General features: G+C 51.4%; 2 protein-coding genes across 8 annotated transcripts in view; one reads left to right on the top strand and one right to left on the bottom strand.

Annotated features, from left to right (window-relative positions):
- The window catches only part of EFR3B (EFR3 homolog B), a 41,539-nt gene extending 26,108 nt beyond the window's left edge, over positions 1–15,431 (top strand). For 5 of the 6 annotated variants that reach the window (XM_015859662.2, XM_015859661.2, XM_015859663.2 and 2 more), the window contains 18 exons: positions 1,558–1,707; positions 2,922–3,056; positions 3,380–3,458; positions 4,699–4,834; positions 5,352–5,513; positions 6,117–6,228; positions 7,322–7,373; positions 7,605–7,777; positions 8,489–8,564; positions 9,372–9,533; positions 9,962–10,093; positions 10,190–10,257; positions 10,852–10,979; positions 11,324–11,415; positions 11,953–12,001; positions 12,339–12,445; positions 12,639–12,688; positions 12,991–15,431. In XM_015859662.2, coding sequence (XP_015715148.1) covers positions 1,558–1,707; positions 2,922–3,056; positions 3,380–3,458; positions 4,699–4,834; positions 5,352–5,513; positions 6,117–6,228; positions 7,322–7,373; positions 7,605–7,777; positions 8,489–8,564; positions 9,372–9,533; positions 9,962–10,093; positions 10,190–10,257; positions 10,852–10,979; positions 11,324–11,415; positions 11,953–12,001; positions 12,339–12,445; positions 12,639–12,688; positions 12,991–13,096 — 1,969 coding nt within the window. In that variant the 3' untranslated portion in view covers positions 13,097–15,431. The remainder of the gene's footprint in view (positions 1–1,557; positions 1,708–2,921; positions 3,057–3,379; positions 3,459–4,698; positions 4,835–5,351; positions 5,514–6,116; positions 6,229–7,321; positions 7,374–7,604; positions 7,778–8,488; positions 8,565–9,371; positions 9,534–9,961; positions 10,094–10,189; positions 10,258–10,851; positions 10,980–11,323; positions 11,416–11,952; positions 12,002–12,338; positions 12,446–12,638; positions 12,689–12,990) is intronic. The other variant, XM_032443445.1, reaches the window with a different exon arrangement.
- A 772-nt stretch (positions 15,432–16,203) lies between these two features.
- On the bottom strand, positions 16,204–19,114 carry POMC (proopiomelanocortin). Of its 2 annotated transcripts, XM_032443213.1 has the most exons (3): positions 19,026–19,114; positions 17,883–18,051; positions 16,206–17,070 (listed from the first exon to the last, which is right to left on the bottom strand). In XM_032443213.1, exons 2-3 carry the CDS (start codon positions 18,009–18,011, stop codon positions 16,447–16,449), a joined length of 753 nt encoding a protein of 250 aa, XP_032299104.1. In that variant the 5' UTR covers positions 18,012–18,051; positions 19,026–19,114; the 3' UTR covers positions 16,206–16,446.
- Positions 19,115–20,397: the final 1,283 nt, after the last annotated feature.

The raw sequence follows: 20,397 nt of genomic DNA, 5'->3' as shown, positions 1-20,397 counted from the left end.
CAGGGCTGCATCCCACAGATCCAGAGAGCTCAGAGTGGGAGGCAAGGAAATGATCCCGGTCCCAAAATGAGCGATGATGGTGGGAAGAAGCCCAATATTAGCAGAATCAATATTCACTCAGGAGCTGCCTCCTGCAGCTGTGATCTGTTGTTTTCCACATTGGAAGGTGCCTACATCCCTAGACAGCGCTGAGGATCGACTTGCTGTATTGTGATGGGAAATGTACCCCAAGAGGATTAATTATGACTAAAGCAGACAGATTAACGTTGTTTACTGCTGCCAAATCCTGGTCTTTTAGTGATGTACTTAAACAGACCAGCACTTGGAATGGCCCTATGCATCCCTGTGAGGCTCAGTACACTGTGGTAACACCCATGGCTCTTGCCAGGACGCTGTGCACAGGAGGTGACTGCTGCCAGAGACAATCATGGAGTCAGGCAGCACTTCAGCAAAGCCTGCTGGTGCTGTTCCTGGAGCTACAGTGCCAGGTCAGTCTCATTACAGAGAGTTGAACCCTTGAGGTTTTCCACTCCTCACAGAGGTTCCTCTCTGGGAACTTCCAGCCTCCTCCCACTGCTGCAGACTTGAAGGTAGCTTTTTTCCTTAATAAGGAAGTAATGTAGATGGCTCATCATTTCCACTTGACTTTTAGGGAATCAGTGACACTGGCTAAGTTGTGTTGGAGGCCAGAAGAGAGAAATTCTGCCACTCATGTAATTAAAAAGGAGGGCATTGCTTTCCTATGACCTTAGTCTTGCTCAGTGGTCATTCCTCAAGAATTGTGTTACAATCATATAATTCCCTGCAATAAGATAAGAAAATTGCCTGCAAAGGAAAAAATAAACAACAAAAAACCCTGTTAGGGAAGAGACCTCAGAGCAGATTATTTAATGCATTTGTTTCTGAAGATAGGCACACACTATCTTTCTCAGACACCAGCAATTGGTGTTGAGAGGCTGATTTCAGAGCTGGGAATCCTGCTGTGTACAGGGATTTTTATTGATAGCTCTGTTGTTGATTAGAGCAGAGTCAGGATCTTTGGATGCAGAAAAGACAAAGGTGTCAAACTACATCTGGGTTTCCTTGGTATCCAGCATCCCTGTGGACACAGCTTAGCAGTGTGGCTGCTAGGAACAGAGGAAACAGCAAAACCATCCGTAATGCTGGAGCCAATACCAACCCTTTGGAGAGGCTAGGCTTGCTAGTGCCACCTCTCAATGTTGGTTAGCATGTGGCTGCAGCTTGCCTGGGGCTCTCCCAGTGAGGATGGTGGATGGAAGCCTGCTGCTGCTGCCAGAACAATTTAAGCTGGTTCAGAGCCTTTCCTGCTTGTGTCTGTCGCTTTGTGGGAAGCTGAATCTCTCTGGGATACAAACTGGAATGATTGCTTTGGGGCATACCAGGCCAGGTCTTGGGTGTCATCTGTGCGAGCACCTCCAAGAGTGCAGAAATCGGTGCCTTCTCTTCATCTTCTTTAAAAATGTCACCCACATATATATGTGTATGTAAAGTAATACATAGAGAGAAATAATATTTTGCTGTTAATTTGTTCCCCAGGATCCGGATGTCTGGCATTAAAGGCCTGCAAGGGGTAGTGAGGAAGACGGTGAATGATGAACTTCAAGCCAACATCTGGGACCCTCAACACATGGACAAAATTGTGCCCTCGCTGCTCTTCAACTTACAGCACGTGGAGGAGGCTGAAAGGTGAGTGCTCATTGCTGCTGTGGCCCATGTGCTCTGCCAGCAGCTTCAGGGCTGTTTTCAGCCAGGTTTTACAAGGGAGAGACACTGTGGGCTGCATTGTGCCTGTGCCTCATGTAAAAAAGGCTGTGGATAGAGAAAGCCTGCAAGAGTCCTCCTTGAAGGGGGGTGCAGATGGCAGGGGCTCTGCTTGTTATCCAGTGCTGTGAAGGTTATTGCTATCTTGGCCACTGCAGGGCAGTATCACTCTTGTGAAGGAGAGAGCACTCAGCACTGTCCATGCGGTTAAGCCACGTTCTCTTTGCAAAGGCTCTCAGCTGTCTGTTCAGTGGGCTGACCTCTGCAAAGATTCCTGCTTAAATGCTACCTATGCAATTAGTTTGAAGCTCAGCAAGAAGAATGAGGGGGAGCTGAAATACAGCTTTGCTCCCCATCCTTCCCATTCTTCAAGCATGACTTCCTGCCAGATGAGTGTTTGAAGGGGAGTTACTTAACTGAGAAGCATTTTGTGGAGAAACAGGCATGAATTCCTCCTGGGATTTTCCTTTTTGAAGGTTAAGAGAGATGTATCAGACCTGGGAAGATGACTTTTGGCCAGTTACATTTCCCATTTCTCTTGTAAACCTAAGCACTGAAGTGGAAAAAACATTTGCTGTGTTTCTGCAATGCCAAAGAGCTCAAGTGTGGAAAAGGGGGGTGGATGCCCACTGGGATGTATGAGTTCAAGGTGATTTGTGTTGTGCTGTACTGACTGCTTTGCTTGTCCTCCCTCGAGAGGTTGTGTCTATGCTGGAAGGATGTTATGCCCTGCATCCTTGCTGATAAGCACTGAGCTCCACAATCCTCTGGACTGGAAGGAGGGACGTGAGGGCTGTTTTTGCTGCATGGAGCTGTGAATGGGGCCATTCCAGCTCAACTCCCTTGCCTGTAATCTGTGCACCTGTGCTGCCCTCTGATCTGGCTCAAATCTAACAATGCATTATCCCTGAGCTCTGCTGCAATGGAGCTACCCCACCTGCCTGGCAGGGTGACATATGGCTGCTGTGGGGTGGCTGCAGGCTGTCAGATGAGTAGCCCGTGGCCCTGTGCAATGAGAAGTATAGGCAGATGCCACAAACATTTAGCTGTATCCCACCCTGAATGGGCTCTGTGCCTCTTCTCCCCCACTGCTGCAGCACGCTCAGCTCCACTCTCATCACCCTCCTCTGCTTTCACAGCCGCTCCCCCTCCCCGCTGCAAGCCACTGAGAAGGAGAAGGAGAGTCCCACAGAGCTGGCAGAGAGGTGTCTGCGGGAGCTGCTGGGCCGGGCGGCGTACGGCAACATCAAGAACGCCATCACACCTGTTCTCATGTAAGTTGTGCATCCTTTGATTTTGGCATAAGGGCATCGAGGCACAGAGAAACAAGCAGTGTGGTTCAGAGCTGGGGTGGAGGCTAGAGCTCTTCTGGCTGCCCTTGGCAAGGTGCTGGAGGTAGGAACTGGGTGTCAGCTCTTGGAGGAAGGTGGCTTTGGATAGATACCTGTCACTGAGAAAAGAGTGGTTTGTATCCCTGCTCTCACGTGTAGCACTTACTCCATTCTGCTCCTGGCTGTCCCTGCTCTTGGTGCAGGTTTGCACTGCTGCATTGCTTGAGGACACAGTTAATATCTGCTCTTATTCCATCTCTCCCCAGCCACCTGGATAACCACTCGCTCTGGGAGCCGAAGATCTTTGCCACCCGCTGCTTCAGGATCATCATGTACTCAATTCAGGTGGGATGCTGATGGGATTTCTGGCCTTTGGAACCATCTGGGGTTCCACGTGTGTGCATGCCTGGGAGCACCCAAGTCTGCGTCTGTGGCTGGGCTGAGTCAGAGCAGCTACTGCACTGCTGCATCCTGACAACGTTGATCTGAGCACTTAGAGCGGGCCCTTGAGCATGTCCCAAAATGGGCACCATTTAGATGCACGGCAGTGTGGGCTGAGGGCCTTAAATATGTGATACAGCTTAGACTCCCTGTGTGACAGCTGTGCATGGTTTAGCATGCTGTGCATTGAGCCTGCATCTCAGTACTGGGAGAGATTGCTTCCCTCCCAGCATAAACCAAAGCCTTGCTGAATCAGATGGACTAGCAGTGTGCTGTGAAACACTCATAGGAAGCAGTTGGACTTTGTTAAAAAGCTGCCTCTTTCCAGATCACTGCTTTAGAAATCAATCCAACCTCCCTCCCTGTCCCTGCAGAAAAGAAGAGGCACTAGTTGGGGTTAAAAATGCCCTGGGCAAACCAGGTACATCCATGAGGATGCCTTCTGCCCAGTATCTCCATCCTTTGATAGGAACAGGCCTGCCAGACTCTTCATTGGGATCTCTGGCCATGGAGATGCAGTTGAGGTTATCCCCAAATGGCCCATTCTCTTTCTCTTTGCGTGGGTCACTGCATGCTGTCAGGCATGGTGCTGCCTTCCTACTCTGCTCACACTTTGCTGGGGCAGCCCCTGGACTCCCAGACTTCCCCCCCTTTTGATTTTTCTTCACTTTTGGATTCAGCCAAGCCATAGCTTGGAGAACCAATATACTGACAAGCACATTGCCATCCCCCACTTTCGTTTCATGTTTCTAATCCCATCAACTGCCTAAAACCCTTTATAGCACTACTAGATTTTATCAAATCCTGTTAATGCATAGTGGAGTTGTAGGGTCACCATAACTCAGCAAGACCCTGCTCCCTGAAATCCTCAGGATTAATCATTGTTATTTCCTTAGATCTCAACAGCTCTTTAGATCATTCTTTTTTTCCTGTGCAAATTGCTCCAAGCTCTTGCTCATTCTTGTAAAACAGACTTTTTCATGGTGCCCTCTCTCATTTTGCATCTGGAGATGCGCTGGAAAGAGCCAGGCAAGGGCTTTTGATATAGCTGGGCTATGCGTCCCCATTAGCTGTGTGTGATACAGAAATGGATCATCCCTTCTTACATGTGGCACCCTCACTGTTATTCACTCTCTCCTTCCAGCCCCAGCACTCCCATCTCGTGATCCAGCAGCTTCTTGGCCACCTGGATGCCAACAGCAAGAGTGCAGCCACTGTGCGTGCAGGCATTGTGGAGGTCCTCTCAGAAGCAGCAGTGATTGCAGCCTCTGGATCTGTTGGTAAATGCATGGATCTGTCCTCCATCCATCCTGTCACCTTTTTATTTCAGCTGCTGAAGGTTTGAGCTGAATTCCAGGGTGTGGGGGATCTGCTTCGGAGCACCCAGGAGTGCTGGGGATCTGTTTGGTGCCATTTCAGTGCACCCGAGCACAACGCCCACGTTCAGCTGTCTGAGATGGGAGCTGCAACGCCCACGTGCAGCTGCCTAAGTTTAGGCAGCTGAATGCAATGGAAGCCCTCACCTCCACATTGGGGGGGCAAAGGGATTTTCAGGGCTCTTTTTCTGGGACTTGCTATAAATATGTTGAGCTCATGTTGGTGCTGGAAGACCACTTCTCTCCTGTCTTGACTGGGGGAGCTGGTAGGGTTAAATCTCTACATCTGGCTTTCAATCTCTTTGCATGGGTAGTAGGAGGCATCTATGACACCACCCCTGGGGAAACTACAGGCTCCATCTCTATGGGGCAAAAAACACTGATCCCCATATCTCCCATCTTTCCCTTCTCATCATCCCAGGCCCCACGGTGCTGGAGGTGTTTAACACCTTGCTGAGGCAGCTGCGGCTCAGCATCGACTACGCGCTGACAGGGAGCTACAACTGCATCACCGGTGTCAGCACCAAGATCATCAAAGAGCACGAGGAGAGGATGTTCCAGGAGGCTGTCATTAAAACCATAGGTGGGGTGTCTCGCAGTGCCTGCTGTAGGTGTGGGCTGTGCTGGTGGGTGGCCTCCCATGTGGTAGGTTTCTGCTTGTGCATCTTAGGGTGGTTCAGGGCATAATAAAATTGCTCTCATCCAAAAAGCAGCGATGGGAAATGAGATTTATCCATTGCAGCACGTGGGTTATCAGCAGGTGCCATTGCAATCCCAGTGATCCCAGCAGAGTTGCTATGTGGAGGCTCTTGTGCTTATTCCTGGCTTGGACACCCTGAAGAAGGAAGGAGAGGAGAAGGAAAGGGCAGGTGTGAGCCTGCTTGAGTTGATGAGGATGGAGATGCATCCAAAACAGGGGGTGTAGAGGGAGGGCTTGGCATCTCTGCCTCTCTTTGTCTGGGCTTGGGGCTGTTCCTTCCAGGAGGCATTTTGATGGCTCTTAAATCCCCTTAAAGGGAAAGTTGCCTGCAGGTACTGAATCCAGCAAGGTCTTTTACTATTCAAGCCTGGCTGTGAGCCCAGCAGCTTGCTTGGAGCGTGGCAGTACCAAATGCTTCCCAGGGTGCCGTGACCTGTGAGTGCTCACTGTTCCTCACACACTGCCAGTGCGCTCTTGTGCCCACAGGGTCCTTTGCCAGCACACTTCCCACTTACCAGCAGTCCGAGGTGATGGCCTTCATCATGAACAAGGTTCCTCTGCCATCCTCACAGCAGTCCATTGAGGCTGGCAAAGCTGGGTGAGTGTGGATACTTTTCTCCGTCCTCTTCCTAACCCTGCTCTTGTCTCCCTCCAGCTGTCCCATGCATTGAGATAAAAGGCTTTGAACGCAAGATGGAAAGTGCAGGGGAGCTCCTTGAGGTGGTCTCTGGGGGCAGAGTGAGACATAAAGACAGGGTGGGATATGGGTACATTATTAGAAAGGCTGGGCATCAAGAGCTTCCACCAAAGACCAAGGGAAGCTGAGTAACATGAGATGCTTTGCTTTGCTGTGTGCTGCAAATATGATGACAAGGGCAAGTATTCGAGGCCCTTTGAAACGCTGATGCACTAAGGTGGAAAGGTGTTTACAGCTACTGATGCTGCAGTTGAACTTTCCTCTTCTTTGGGTTCCTGCTGAGAGATTGGGGTGAGAAGCTCAGTCCCGAGGTGTCATCCAAAATTTAGCAGGGAAAAAGGAATGATATTTGGAGGAGTGACTCCAGTTGATGAGGTCAACAAGGTGGCTGCTGGCCGTGGCTTCTGAGAAGCTCATTTTTGGCTTTGTGGAGACCGAGAGCTCATCACTACCTCCTCACTCTGTGTGTGTGGCCCCTGTGAGCTGCCTCCAAGCTTTTATTGACACTGAGTAGTAGGCGGTATATATAACTGGCTGTGGAGGAAGAGAGAGGGAAAGGAAAGCACCCAAACAACATAATTACTTGAGAAGTGTGGGAACAGAGTTTGAGAGCTATTTGGAGCGAGGGTATCAGCACTGAAACATGTAGGTAAGGAGCAAACAGATTTTCATGCTATATTTATTTTCCAAGTATGGGCCCGGCTGCTCCCACTCATTTCTGATGGGAGAGACACGCTGCCTGACAGGAGACACGCTCTGCCCCTCACTGATGTGGGGGTAATTCCTGGTGCCCATGTTCAGTCTTGTATTGCACGGTGTGAGACACATGGGGCTCCATATACTGTTCAACTGGGGCAGCTTTCCTTTAGCAATGCTTTTCCTGCTGTTAAATCTGGTGCTCCTATCCTGAGGTTTTTCTGTCCTTTGAACACGGAAGGAGGATTGTTTCTGTTTTTACCCAGATTTTACTATTTATTTCTTTTCTCCTTGGCAGGGAGAACCGAAATCGGCTGACACAGATAATGCTCCTCAAGTCCCTCCTACAGGTATGAACATGTCACTATCCCTGCAGCAGCATCCAACCCCTTTAGGACCTGTGACCAAAGACAGCTTCTGGCACGGAGACCTGACTTGAGCTCAGGATCTCTCTCCCCTGGGGTGATATAGCAAGAGTTGAAACTGTACTTAGTTTTTTCTGCCCGCATTCCCCTGTTCTTGGTGTGCTTTAACCCAAGTGACGCTGTGGTGTTGCCTCCCTTTATAATTGATGCTCACAGGTCTCCGTGGGCTTCCAGTGCAGTAACATGCTCACAGCACTTCCCAGCGCCTTCCTGGACAGGTTGCTTTCTGCAGCCCTCATGGAGGATGCTGAGATTCGCCTCTTTGTGCTTGAGATCCTCATCAGCTTCATTGATCGCCATGACAGTCGGCAGAAGTTCTCTACCATCAGGTGTGTGCCTCGGGATCCCCAGCAGGGCTGGGGCTGGCAGACCCCACAGAGCAGGCTCGGGAGGGAGATCTGTCAGGCTGAGAGTGCCTGCAGGCTTTGGGGCCTTATTAAATCTGGTACTAATCCTGGGGTGATCTAATGCCGCAGATAATAGGTCCACTAAGAGCCAGATGGGTGGGGGGGTGTCACTGAGAGGCTGTGCCCAGAGGGATGTGGGACCAGCCAGCTGAGGATAACTGTGGTTAGGCAGATAGTGATACCAGGAGGATGTGCAGGAGCAGTAACCTCCTCGAGTGGGTTCATCTACTGCATTGCATCCCCACAGACAGGCCTGCTGGGCACTGGCATTGCTGCGCTGCATTTAGCTAGCCTTACTCTGGAGAGGAATGAAGCTAAATCGGAAGAAGGTGATGAATCCCACATGGCAATATCTCCATGGGGTTTGCTGTGGTCCTGCTCATCTACTCTGCATGCACGCTTCTTTGTCAATTTGCCTTTGTATTCCCGAGTGCAACTTTCTTGAAATCCTATAGTGATTTAGCTCTCTCGATTATCTGGATTGCTCAGATGGGTTCTAAAACCAACCTTCAGCTTCTCCCCCTTGGTTCCTCCCAGTGGCTTGTTCCTGGCCAGCAGTTCTGCTGGCGATGGGGATTGCAAATCCTTTCTCTGGTGTCTGAGTTTTCCCTTCCCCTTGGCCTTTCCTTGCAGCATCATCAGCGATATCTCAGTCCTGAAGCTGAAAGTGGAAAAATGCTCACGCCAAGATACTGTCTTCATGAAGAAGGTAGTGTCAGAGTCTGGGTCGAGCTGTTCTTATGCACACCTGTGTGTGAACAGTGCCTTGGTTTCCCCAAGCCACACTGGAGGCACTGAGCCTGGAGGTGTCCCTGGGAAAAGACAGTGGGATTCAATCTACATCACTGCTTTATGTATGAGCCTTTGCAGACCCTGTAATCTGTTATTTGTTGCAAGGAGTACCCCAGGATGTGCTGGCATCCCAAATACTATTTATCAAGTGATTTTCAAAGTTGCTTAGTATTATTTGTTTTTTAACAAACAGCCACTCGCTTGAAAATATTTCCTTTGCAAACCCCTCTGAAACTAATTTGAGGTTAAGAGAGGATCAGTTTGTTGTGTTATACACCAGGCAGCAGCATTTTAATAGCATTGAAAGCAGTGGAAGAGCTACATTTCCCTTGCACCGCTGTGTGCCCAGCCCTATCCCATGCCTTGCTCTCCAGCAGTATGGCTCAGGTCTTTATTTCTCTGCTGTGGTCTGAGCTGTCATTTCTATAATGCTGCTGCAGCAGGAGCTTGATTCTGTAAGCAATATTTCCCAGTCCTGGGCTCTGCTATCAGACCTGCTGATGCCTCTTCCCCGTCAGTGTCCACCACCACCTGGGAGTCACAGCTCCCAGTCCCTGGGGCTTTCTCTGTTTGCTTGTCAACTGGAGGAGTTCTGCTCCTTTGTGCATGGATGAGAACCCCTTTGCTGGGCCCTGCTGCTTTTTTGGTTTTCCTTTTGTGTTGATAGTAGTGTTCCCTGTAGAGGATGCATAGAAGGTGACCTCATCCCTCTCTGTTCCTGCAGCACAGCCAGCAGCTCTTTCGGCACATCTACCTGATATGCAAGGAGGAGAGCAACATCCAGGCTCACTATGAGGCTCTCTACAGCTTGCTGGTGCTCATCAGCATTGAGCTGGCTAACGAGGAGGTCGTAGTGGACCTCATCCGCTTGGTGCTGGCAGTGCAGGTAGGTGAATGGGAAGCTGAGTGTGCTGCTGGGGCTCAGTGCCAAAAGGCTAATGGGACACCTGGCCTGCTGGGTGAGAGCCCCTTCCCTGGCATCTTACCTGGTGTTATCTCTCCAGAGCTGGTCTGTATTTGGGAATAGGCAATAGAAGTAGTGAAGGAACCTCTGGGAAGGGCTTTTTGTTTGTTTGTTGTTGTTTTTTGGAGTTGGGGTCTCTGAACAAGGGGGATACCGGTTCCTCACCTGTGGGCTTCTCCTGCCACAGTGGGATCAGATTAGCACAGCGTGGAAGAGACCCTGGTCAACCTTCCAGCTTCTGAAATGCCCCAGCCCCTTGCTCCAGGAGCTGGGATGTTGGTGGGCAGCAGATGGGGACCACACTGGGACCTTGCCTATCCCCATCACATGGGGCTGTGTCTCTGCTGCAGGAGATAGCCCAGACCAACGAAGACAACTTGACAGCATACAACCGCTGTGCTCTCTTTGCCCTTGGTGCGGCTTACCTGAATCTCATCAGTCAGCTCATCACAGTGCCCACCTTCTGCCAGCACATCCACGAGGTACGAGGGCTTGGGGTGGGTGCTGAGGCCTTGTCTGCTGCAGCCTGCCAGGCTGCCTGTGAAGGTTGAGCCTGACTCCTTGCTTCCCTTCTGCAGGTCATCCAGATGCGACAGAAGGAAGCTCCTTATCTGCTCCCTGAAGATGTGTTTGTGGAGAGACCCAGGTGAGCACCCATGCTGGAAACATCCTCTTCCCCATTACCTGATCCCGAGGATTTAGCATTTGTAGGAGCATGAGTGGTTAAGAGTTTATTATTATTATTTGGCATTATTAAATGGATAATGCTATTATCTTCATCCTGTTGTCAGTACACCTCCCCTCCTCCCCCCAACACAGTGTCCCTCTCCACCTTTCTTGCAGGATCCTTTAAGTACTGGAAAGCTGCAGTAAGTCTCCTCAGAGCCCTGTTTTCATCCAGTCTGAATACCTGCAGCTCTTAGCCTGTTCCTATAGGAGAGATGCCCCAGCCCTCTCAGCATCCTTGTGCCCTCTAGATCTGCTCCAGCAGGTCCGTGTCCTTATGCTGGGGGCCCCAGACTTGCATACAGTGCCGCAGGTGGGATCTCATGAGAGAAGAAGAAAGGGGGAGAATCACCTTCCTTAACTCATTGGTCTCACTAATATGATGTATCCAACTCTGACAGCGCTAAGGAAAGCCATATGAGCCCTCTCTGACTGAAAGGGGCTGGAAACCCACTCCCTTCTGGTGCCGTTTCCCAAGCAGAGAAGATATAGCTGTTTTTTTCCTTCCTCATAGGTTAAGCAAGAGCCTTGACCGCCTGGGCCCGGAGGTCTTCTTCTGGCAGAGCAAGATCAGTGAGGTGCTGGGTGGCAGTGGTTACAATGCAGACCGGCTCAGCACACCTTATGTCCCCCAGCTGACTGGTACGTGCCACCCTGCGGTCTATAGGAGAACCAGGGAGTGGGAAACATTCTATACAGTAATGGGAATGTGAAGTTCTTGTGCTACGTGTAGGTCTGTTGTTTTTCTGCCTTTCCTCAGAGGCGCAGCATTAGAGAAATAGGAGATTCCTGGGGGGTGTCACATACATGGTGGGTTGGAATGATGGTGTCATAAAGGGTTTGACTCAGTTCTTAGTTGTGCTGGGCTGGGAGAATTGGAGTGAACAGCTGGGCAGACTGATTGCCACTCAGGAGCTGAGGCATGGGGCAATTATGGAGATGGAGGAATGGCAGCAAAGCAGCTTATCCATCCTGGTTTTTCCTAGATGAAGACCGCTTATCCAAGAGGAAGAGCATTGGCGAGACCATTTCCCTGCAGGTTGAAGTGGAGTCTAGAAACAGTCCTGAGCGAGAGCAGGTACTGTGTTACACCTGAGCTGAAGAGACTGCATCAGTCCTTTGATGCAGAGCTACACATCTAGAAGGATCTCGTGCTGCTGTTAGGGTGGCAAACCTATCAGAAGGGCCCGGGTTGAAAAGAACCTCAAAGATCACCTAGTCTCAACCCCCCTGCTATGTGCAGGGTCACCAACCAGCAGCCCAGGCTGCCCAGAGCCACATCCAGCCTGGCCTTGAATGCCTGCAGGGATGGGGCATCCACAGCCTCCTTGGGCAACTTGTTCCAGTGCGTCACCACCCTCTGGATGAAAAACTTCCTCCTTTATTTTCCCACTATCAAGATTTCTTAGTCACCTTTGAAGAGGTCTGAGGCCAGGGTGGTCCTACCTGAAAAAGCATGTAAGAAATACAGGTTGGCAGGAAGGATGTGCCTGTATGTTATGGACAGGCTGTGTTTCAGTTCAAGAATACAGGCACTGATTCTTGGTTGCTGTGATTCCCAAACACTGTCTTGTGTTGAACACTGAGCCATCATCTGCTTTTCCTCTTCCTCTAGAGAGCACCAGCTGAAGAGATCACATATGAGACACTGAAGAAGGCAATAGGTAAGTAGGTAACAGGGAGAGGTGGAGGCTGACACGTTTGAATATGGGTGGGTGATGTGTGGATCTGATCACCCCTTTGTGTGCTATGGATGGATGGATCCACAGTGCTTTTGCCATGGTGACACTGTACCCTGGTAGCAGTGTGGCCAGGCAGCTTCATCTCTGTGCCTCTCCCTCTGGTGTTCCAGGGAGTCAAGTCCCAGATTCAGGCACTGAAGACCCTCTGCTTGGCTTACTAGTGATGCTCAAACCCATTCTGTCTGCTATGGGTTGGGGATGTATTGTGGGTGATCCATGCTGAGGGGAGCAGCTGAGAGCCATTTCCCCTTTGCTTCAGTAGACAGCGTTGCTGTGGAGGAGCAAGAACGAGAGCGGAGGCGACAAGTGGTGGAGAAGTTTCAGAAAGCCCCATTTGAGGAGATTGCTGCTCACTGTGGCGCCCGGGTGAGTTGAAGCTGTGGCCCTAAATCCCCACATAGGCTCAGTTGGGGATGGTGTCGATGCAGCTCTGAATTGTGTGAGGCCACCTTCTTCTTTCTCTGGTGAACTGGGAAGGCTGATGGGGTGTGTGTCCTATTTGCATTGCTGTTGTTCCTGGGGTGCACCCACACTGATACAGCTTCTATGTGTGTTACAGGCGACGCTGCTGCAGAGCAAGCTCAACCAGATCTTTGAGATCACCATACGGTGAGTTGGGGTGATGGCTGAGCACACTGGGCTGAGCATGGCTAGTCTAACCATTCAGTTGGGTTGCTTGCAGGGCTCTGGGGGTGTGTGCCAGCCTGCGACTGGGGGGGTACCTGTGGTAGCACAGGAGATTAGGGTTGGTGGGAGCAGCCTCTGGTTTGTTTGCTGCTGTTCTCTTCTGCTATAGAGGCACTCAGGAGAACTGCAGTGGTGCAGGAATGCAATGTTTTCTGCTCTGCAGCAGCAGGCTTTGCTTCCTCGTGAAACACCTCTGTAGAACATCTCCATCTTTTGTGTTTCAGGCCACCACCAAGCCCATCAGGCACCATCACAGCTGCTTATGGCCAGCCCCAGAACCACTCCATCCCAGTGTATGAGATGAAGTTCCCAGACCTGTGTGTGTACTAAGGATGGCCGTGCTGGTAGGACAGATCCTCTGTTGCACAGCTTGTGCCAAAGGACCTCCTGGGGAGAGAGACTGCCAACCACCTGGAGAGTGCATCCTTCTGCATGACAGATAGGGACGTGGACGCTAAGACTACCCCAAGATTCACTGGCACCACAAACCTGTCTCATGTACTTTCTTTAGTGATCCCCTGCCAATATTTTGGGGGCAGCTGGTGGTGCAGGAAGGTGTGTCATTGCTCTGACCTCCCTCTCCAGTTTTGTTTTTGGGGAGGGGATAGGAGATGCTCCGGTTCCTGGCAGAGAGTTTTGGGCATGTACATCTTCCCAACGTAAAGCAAACCTGTTCCTTGGGGGAATCCCTCCCCAAATCATCTGTTAGCCATGTTGAGAACCCCTGGCGAGGGTGCAGGGGTGAAGCCGCAGGGTGTGAGATTGTAAAAGGGGATGCATGGTGCAACGTGCCTGAGCCTGGGGCAACTGTAAAACTAAATCCTGCTAGAGCTCATTCACATAGCAGATCACTGGGAAGGGTGCAGTCCACACATCCAGCTCCTGGCCTGTGAGCTTCATCTTCCCAGCAGCTGCCCCAGTGCATGGCCAGTTGCTCGGGTACTTCACTCTGGACAAGAGGAGTGACAGGAGGGCAGCAATTGTCCCATCCCAGTGTTGGGATACACAACAACCTGGCTGGTTCCAGGTCACTTGAAAACATGACTTATCTGGGAAAACTTTTCTCGAGGAGGAGGGGAGATCCAGAAGAGCTGTATTTGACTTGTCCATGTCATCAGCAGGGTGTTCTTGGGAAGCCCTACAGCAGCCACAGCCAGTGCATTGAGTCACCTGGAGCCACCATAAGTCATGAGCAGAAACCACATTTTGGGCATATCAACACACTAACCAACTATTTTCATGCTTTTGGTTTGGGATTTCACAGTGTTGGGTTTCCTGTCTGAGGAAAAGATTGGTTATTTTTAGCTGAATCCTTTTGAAAGAAAGGCCTCTTGTTGTGGTCAGGCAGCTTTTTGCTGAACCAAGCATGGAGCCTCCTGCACCAGGACTGCTATAAAATCCCATGTCACCTCTGGGGCAACCCCTTTCCTTCCAGCTGGACACGCTGCTTCTGATTTCACTACAGGAGGAGACACAAGGAGGATCTAAAACTCAAAACTGGAGGTGTGGGAGATGGTGCTGTGCACAGTGGGGGGACAGCAGGTAAACCCAGTGGTCGCAGTGGTGCTGCCTGTGGCCAATGGATTGCTTCAGCGACCACTCCTTTCTCTGCCCCTTCTTACTGTAGCTCTTCAGACAGTTACTTGAAGGTGTAATACCACGTTGACATCGGTTTGTTTTTTTTTTCACTCTGGTGGTGGGTGCAGTTTGCAGTTGCCCCGAGGCTACCACTTGTTTGTGTGGCTGTCATGTAATCCGGGTTTAGGAAATGACCTAGCTTAAGAGGACAGAAAAAACAAGGGTTTATTTCAGTCCCAGGGCTGGGATTGCAGTGTGGCTTTGCCAGCCCTGCCCAGAGCCTGAGGCTGTCCCTTGCCACAGCCACTCCTTGGGGTCCCCCCCATCTTTTTGTTCCCAGCCTGTCCCTTTTTATTTCGTTAGTCCCCCTGGAGTTTTGGCTGGGTGAAGTTGGCATTGGGAATGCAAGGAGGCTGCTTGACAAAGGAGGATTCACTCCCATAGCTGTGCAAATGAAAAACAGTAAATGTTTAGCAAAATGGAGTAGTAAAAGGAATTAACCGCCAGACTGTGTGTGCATGGGGGGGAGGGGATGACACCTCCAAACCACTTCAAACTCACAAGGAAGGTGGGAAGATGAGCACAAGGCTTGCTCCTTGGAACCTGGCTGCCATGGGGATGGCACAGGTCACGTCCTGGGGTTCCATTGCTTCTCAGGGATCCTGGGGCAGGACTGCACCTTATCCCCTGGCTGGGGGTTTCGGTGTGGTCTCCCTGGTCCCAGTGCTGCTGTTCCCTTGTTACATCCCCTATTCCCCTCCAAAAGCAAGTGCTGGCTGTGCTCAGCATTACATTTCAGGACCCAAACTCCACTTGTAAATGTCTCTGCAGATACACACACACAGTGTAAGTGATTTGTTTGTACATCACATTTAGTTTAGATACCGGTGTCTGTATAGATGACAAAGTATATTTCTATAAACTCAGCAGTTAGGTGCATGTGTGCGTTTCCATCTCTGTATTTCAGGGCACCGTGTTGTTTCTGTGTGTAGTTGAGGGCAGGAGGGGAGTGGGGCTGTGAAAGGGGCTGAGATGCCGTCGATATTTGCAGACGTGCCCTCCAATAAATGTTGGTGTTGCCACATTATGGGATCAGCTCTGTTGGCACGTTCGTGGCACCTGGTTTCTCTGTAAGGCTGGGGGAGGTGGTAGGGATTTGTTACTCCTGGCACAGTTGATATTTGCTCTTGAAGATGGTCCCAGATCCACAGCTGCTCCCCGCTTTCATTGCCCCTCTTTACCATGCTAAACCCCTCAGGTTTAGCAACATGACTTTATAGGTAAGGTCACTTTCTTTGGTACCTGAGGGTCTTCTGTGTTGCCATTTGATAGGCAGTTAATGAGTTTATCAGAGAGATCAGTACTGGGGAAGCTGCTGAGGGATGGGGGAGCCCAAATCCCTTGGGAGTAACCTCTACTGAAATATATCCCATCTCCCATGCACAGCCCCAGTGATGCCTTTTGGTCCCCGGCTGCAGGATTTGGGCTTGGAGTTACTCCAGATTTCACTGGTAGAGCCCTGGAGGTGTTGAAGGCCAGGTTGGATGGGGCCCTGCACAGCCTGGTCTAGTAGTAGATATGGAAGTTGGCAGCCCTGCCTGTGGTGGCGGAGTCAGGGTTGGAGCTTCACAATCCTCGAGGTCCCTTCCAACCCAAGCCATTCTATGATATGATTCTATGACAATCATTAAGGTTGGAAAAGACCTGTAAGATCATCAAGTCCAACTATCAATCTGTCCCACCAAACATGTCCCTGTTTGTTTTACCCCTTGGCAAGACACAGCCACAGAGACACTGCAGACACATAGATAGCTTGCAAAAATTATATATATATGTCTTTTTATTTAATTTTTTTTTTCTCTTTTAGAATTCTTTTAATCCATCATTTACAGTATTGTACAGCTTGGTGAAAATAGGAAAATGACCCAGCGTGAGCACTGCTCACATTGGTACGTTCAGCCCCAACCTGTTGCCATTTGGTGTCGGGGGCAGGAGGGTTTTGGAGTAGTAATTAACAACATAACGAGCGATCTGTGGATCTAAGTGACACACATGGCGGCAGGACACTAAAGCTGCGTGGGGCCGCGTGGGCTGGGCTCCCCTCACTGACCCTTCTTGTAGGCGCTTTTGATGATGGCGTTTTTGAACAGAGTCATCAGCGGGGTCTGGCTGTGCTCTAAGGTCATGAAGCCGCCGTAGCGCTTGTCCTTCAGCGGCGCATGCCAGCGGAAGTGCCGCATACGGTACGAGCCACCATCCTTCTTTTCCTCCTCACCCTCCTCCTCCTCTTCTTCTTCCTCCTCTGAGAGGCCGAGGGGGTCCCCGTCGGCCGCCATCTCCCTCCGGAACTCCATGGGGTAGCTCTCAGCTGACTCCTCATCCACACCATTGGGATACACCTTGATGGGTCTCCTCTTCCGTCCCACCGGCTTACCCCAGCGGAAATGCTCCATGGAGTAGGAGCGCTTCCCTTCCTCTCGCTCCAACCCTTCTCCATCTTCCTCCTCCCCAGCGGGGTGGTGGGGTGATGTGACGGGCAGGGCAAGGCCGGCCACCTCCTCCCTTTTGTGCCCTCCGCTGCTGCTGTTGCGACGGCCAAACTTATTCCAGCGGAAATGGCTCATCACGTACTTACGGATGCTCTCAGAGAGGGGCTGCAGGTGTCCATTGCCTGGGTACACGGGTGCCTCGGCCGACAGCTCAGCTCGGCACGCCTTGGCACACGCCTGCATGGGGTGAAATGGAACCGTAAAATCATTCTGCTTAGAAAAGACCTCTAAGATCACCAAGTCTGATTGCCAGCCCATCACACCATGCCCAGTCACGGTGTCCCCAAGTGCTGTGTCATGGTTCTGGAACACCTTTAGGGATGGTGACCCTAGCATCCCCTGGGCAGTGCATCACTGCATCACCTTTAGGGCAAGAAATCTTTCCTAACGTCCAACCTGTGGCCGCGTGCCTTGGTGACGTCCCCATGCAAGTGCCACTCTATGTGTCCCCCAGGGGGAGCATGGAGTACCCAACCCATTCTATGGGGATGTAAAAGGTGCTGGGGGGGAGCATTGAGTGCGTTGGATCCACAGAGCACACTCAGCCCCTGCAGAGAATTAACCATGACCACCATCCCATGACCATCACTCCCTGATTTCCTGATTCATCCCACGTAGGAGGGATGATATCCGTCCAAAAACTGATTTTACCCAACGTGAAGATGTTCTTTACAATGAAGGTTGTGAAGCTGTGGAACAGAGAAGCTGTGGGTGCCCCATACCTTGATGGAGTTATGTGCTGGGAGGTGTCCCTATGGCAGGGGTTGAGGCTGGGGGGGCTTTGGGGTCCCTTCCCACCTAAACCACTTTAGGATTCTGTGACTCTATGAAGCCAAAAGGCGTGAGCACACGAAAACCCTCAGATCACAGAGCCCAAAGCATCACTCCAACCTTACACTATGTCACCCAGCAGGGATGGCATCCCATCACCTCCTCCGTTTGGGTTAGAAAGCAAACCAAGCCCGGGGCAGCCCCACGCTCCCACTTACCAAAACTCCAGCCTCAGTGGCCAGGTCCTGGCACTTGCTGTTCTCCCAGCATGGGCCGCTGGCAATGGTGGGGTGGCACAGCAGCAGCCCCAGCACCACAGGCAGGCTGTAACACAGCACACCCCGCATGGTACCAGCCAAGGATGGGTCCCCAAACTGCAGAGGAGCGCTATGGAAACAAAGAAATAGTTAAAAAAAATAACAACTATTTGCCCAAATTCAGGGCTGCTGCTTCTGCTGGGATTTCATCCCCCTCCTTCCAGCCTTTTGTGGCTTTGCTGTCACCATCCTTTGCCTCCGAAATCCCAGGTCCTTTGTCACCTGCATTAACACCCGCCTTTGCAGGTGACAGCCGCTGCCATGAGGATTTCTGCCCCTCCTGAGAGCCACAGGCAAGCGAGTGATGCTGCAGGGGGAGAGCATGATGGAGCTGCCTGCAGGCTGCAGCCCCTGCAAACCCCCCTCAAGCTGAAATGGTACATGAAATAACATCAGATCATCGCTTGGGAAGCGCTCTGGGAGACGCTGGAAGTGCCAGGGATGCAGGCTGTGCTGCAGGGACTGCTTTGGGTGAGTCCAGACGAGGTGAGGGTTGTGGTGATGGTGGCAGTGCCAGGCTGATGTATCCACTTAACTTTGCTTTTGCCAAACCCAACTCTTTCCCAAGTTGTTTTTAACTTTGTGGGGACTCACGTGGTTCAACCTGGGAGTGCCAGGGGAGGAAAACCCCATCCCAAAGAATAGAAAACTATAGGCAAATTAATGAAAATCTCATCCTGCTCTTAATAGAGAGTGGGCAGAGTTTGGGCGTGGAGGTGCTTTTTGGGTCTTTTGCCCCAAAATCGTGGGAGCAGCTGCCTGGAACCTCCCAGCTCTGACACAGCTGTGTTGGATCTGCAACTGTGGGGCCACTTCTGTAACACATCAGCATGCAGTAACCCAAAAAAGCAGAGAATGAAGGGGGGGCAGAGGCTGGGGGGCAGGGATGCACGAAGCATTTCAGGGAAGAGGGTGCTTTATCCCCTTGCTGCCATCCTTCTAACCATGCAAACAACCCACTGCAACCAAGATTTTGCAAAGTTTTCCCCCTCCCATATCCCTAGAGAAGCCCTTCTGGGCCATGCTGCATCCCTGAGGTCTCACCTGCGGCTTGGGCTGGAGCGCAGCCACCACCGGTCCCCGTCTCCCCGAGAGCAAGTCTGCGACGTCCCTGCATCCCTGCTGCCTTATATACCCCCAGCGTCGCGCCGCAGCCGCCCTCTGGATGGCCCTTGGTTGGGGGTGGGAAAGGGAGGGGAAGGTGGGGACGGAGGGACCCTTCCAGGTAGCGAACAAAAGCAGAGCAGCAGTGAGCACGGCGCTGATGTGGCTGTGGATGGGATTAGCATCTCCCCGCCAGCCGCAGCCGGCCAAGTTTTCCATGCGAAGCTGTTAATTGCTTTCGGGATCAGAGGGGTCGGACGGAAAGTGCTTTGCTGGGTGTTTGGTGCAGGGGCATCTGTTCCTTATGATCGGGTGTGGGAGGGCTCCGTGCTCCGATGGGTGCTGGGGGTTTGGGGTTGGATTTTGGTGGAATAAAGGGTTGTTTTTAAAGAAACCACTTGGGATGGCAGCACACACAGCCCCCTCCTTGTGCACAAACCTCTGTTCTCTCTGTTCCACTGGACTGCTTTTGTCTGCAGATCCCTCTCCTATAGCAAGGAATCCAAGGCTTAGCAAGACTCATTTTCTTTAGGGCTCACCTGAGCTGTAAAATATATTGCTATAGAAGCTGCCAATAGGCTCCTCCAGACACCGAGACCAAGCAATGTGCAGGTGAGCAGAATGCTCCCTTCCTGCAATGGGATGTGGGTGCTCCCCTCTTGCAATGGGATTTGGATTCTCTCCTCCTTGCGGTGGGATGTGGGGTGCATGAGGTTGACATCACTGCTTTGGGATGGTGCACAAAGCTCCGTCACAGGTTCCATTTCACTTTGCTTCATGCCTTTCCCAGACCTCCAGTTCCCCCCCAGATCCAGGAGACCTCTGTGGCACAAGCAATTCATATTCCTTAACTGTATTATCTGCCTCCACCCTCCACGGCAGATCCCCTGCTATGCAATATATTTTCATGACGGAGAGCTATTCTGAATGCTTTATGGCCAAAAAGGAGCTATGATTCCCACTTTAAAAGCTCTTTCATCTTCATTAGGCCTCTCTGAGCCAGTTATTTTTATAAGGAAGAAATCTATTTAGGAAATAGGGAAACTTTGTTGAGGTGAGGCGTTGGGATGAAGAATGCCTCCACGCTCACCAGCCTTGATACAGCCCCCAAAGCTTGGTCTGAGTCCATCCTCTGAGCTCCCCATAGCCCAGAGCCTCAGGATGGTTGGGTTCCCAGCACCACGGCCAGGGGCTGTGGGGCACCCCCAAGGAGGACCCCCACACCTCTCCACTCCCTGTGCCAGGGCTTGAGCACCCACCCAGCACTGCAATGCTACTAATGGGCAGCTCTTGGGCTCCAGGCTGTGCCCTG

Source organism: Coturnix japonica, chromosome 3 (assembly GCF_001577835.2).
Source record: "Coturnix japonica isolate 7356 chromosome 3, Coturnix japonica 2.1, whole genome shotgun sequence".
In the NCBI taxonomy this organism is placed as follows: domain Eukaryota; kingdom Metazoa; phylum Chordata; class Aves; order Galliformes; family Phasianidae; genus Coturnix; species Coturnix japonica.
This window is presented reverse-complemented; position numbering and strand designations above follow the sequence as displayed.

Bases quoted from the DNA above. Each gene is read 5' to 3' on its own strand.
- POMC (XM_032443213.1), bottom strand. From the start codon at position 18,011: ATGCGGGGTGTGCTGTGTTACAGCCTGCCTGTGGTGCTGGGGCTGCTG. The intron at 17,071-17,882 runs GTAAGTGGGAGC...CACCCCATGCAG, and splicing joins CCACTGAGGCTGGAGTTTTG to GCGTGTGCCAAGGCGTGCCG.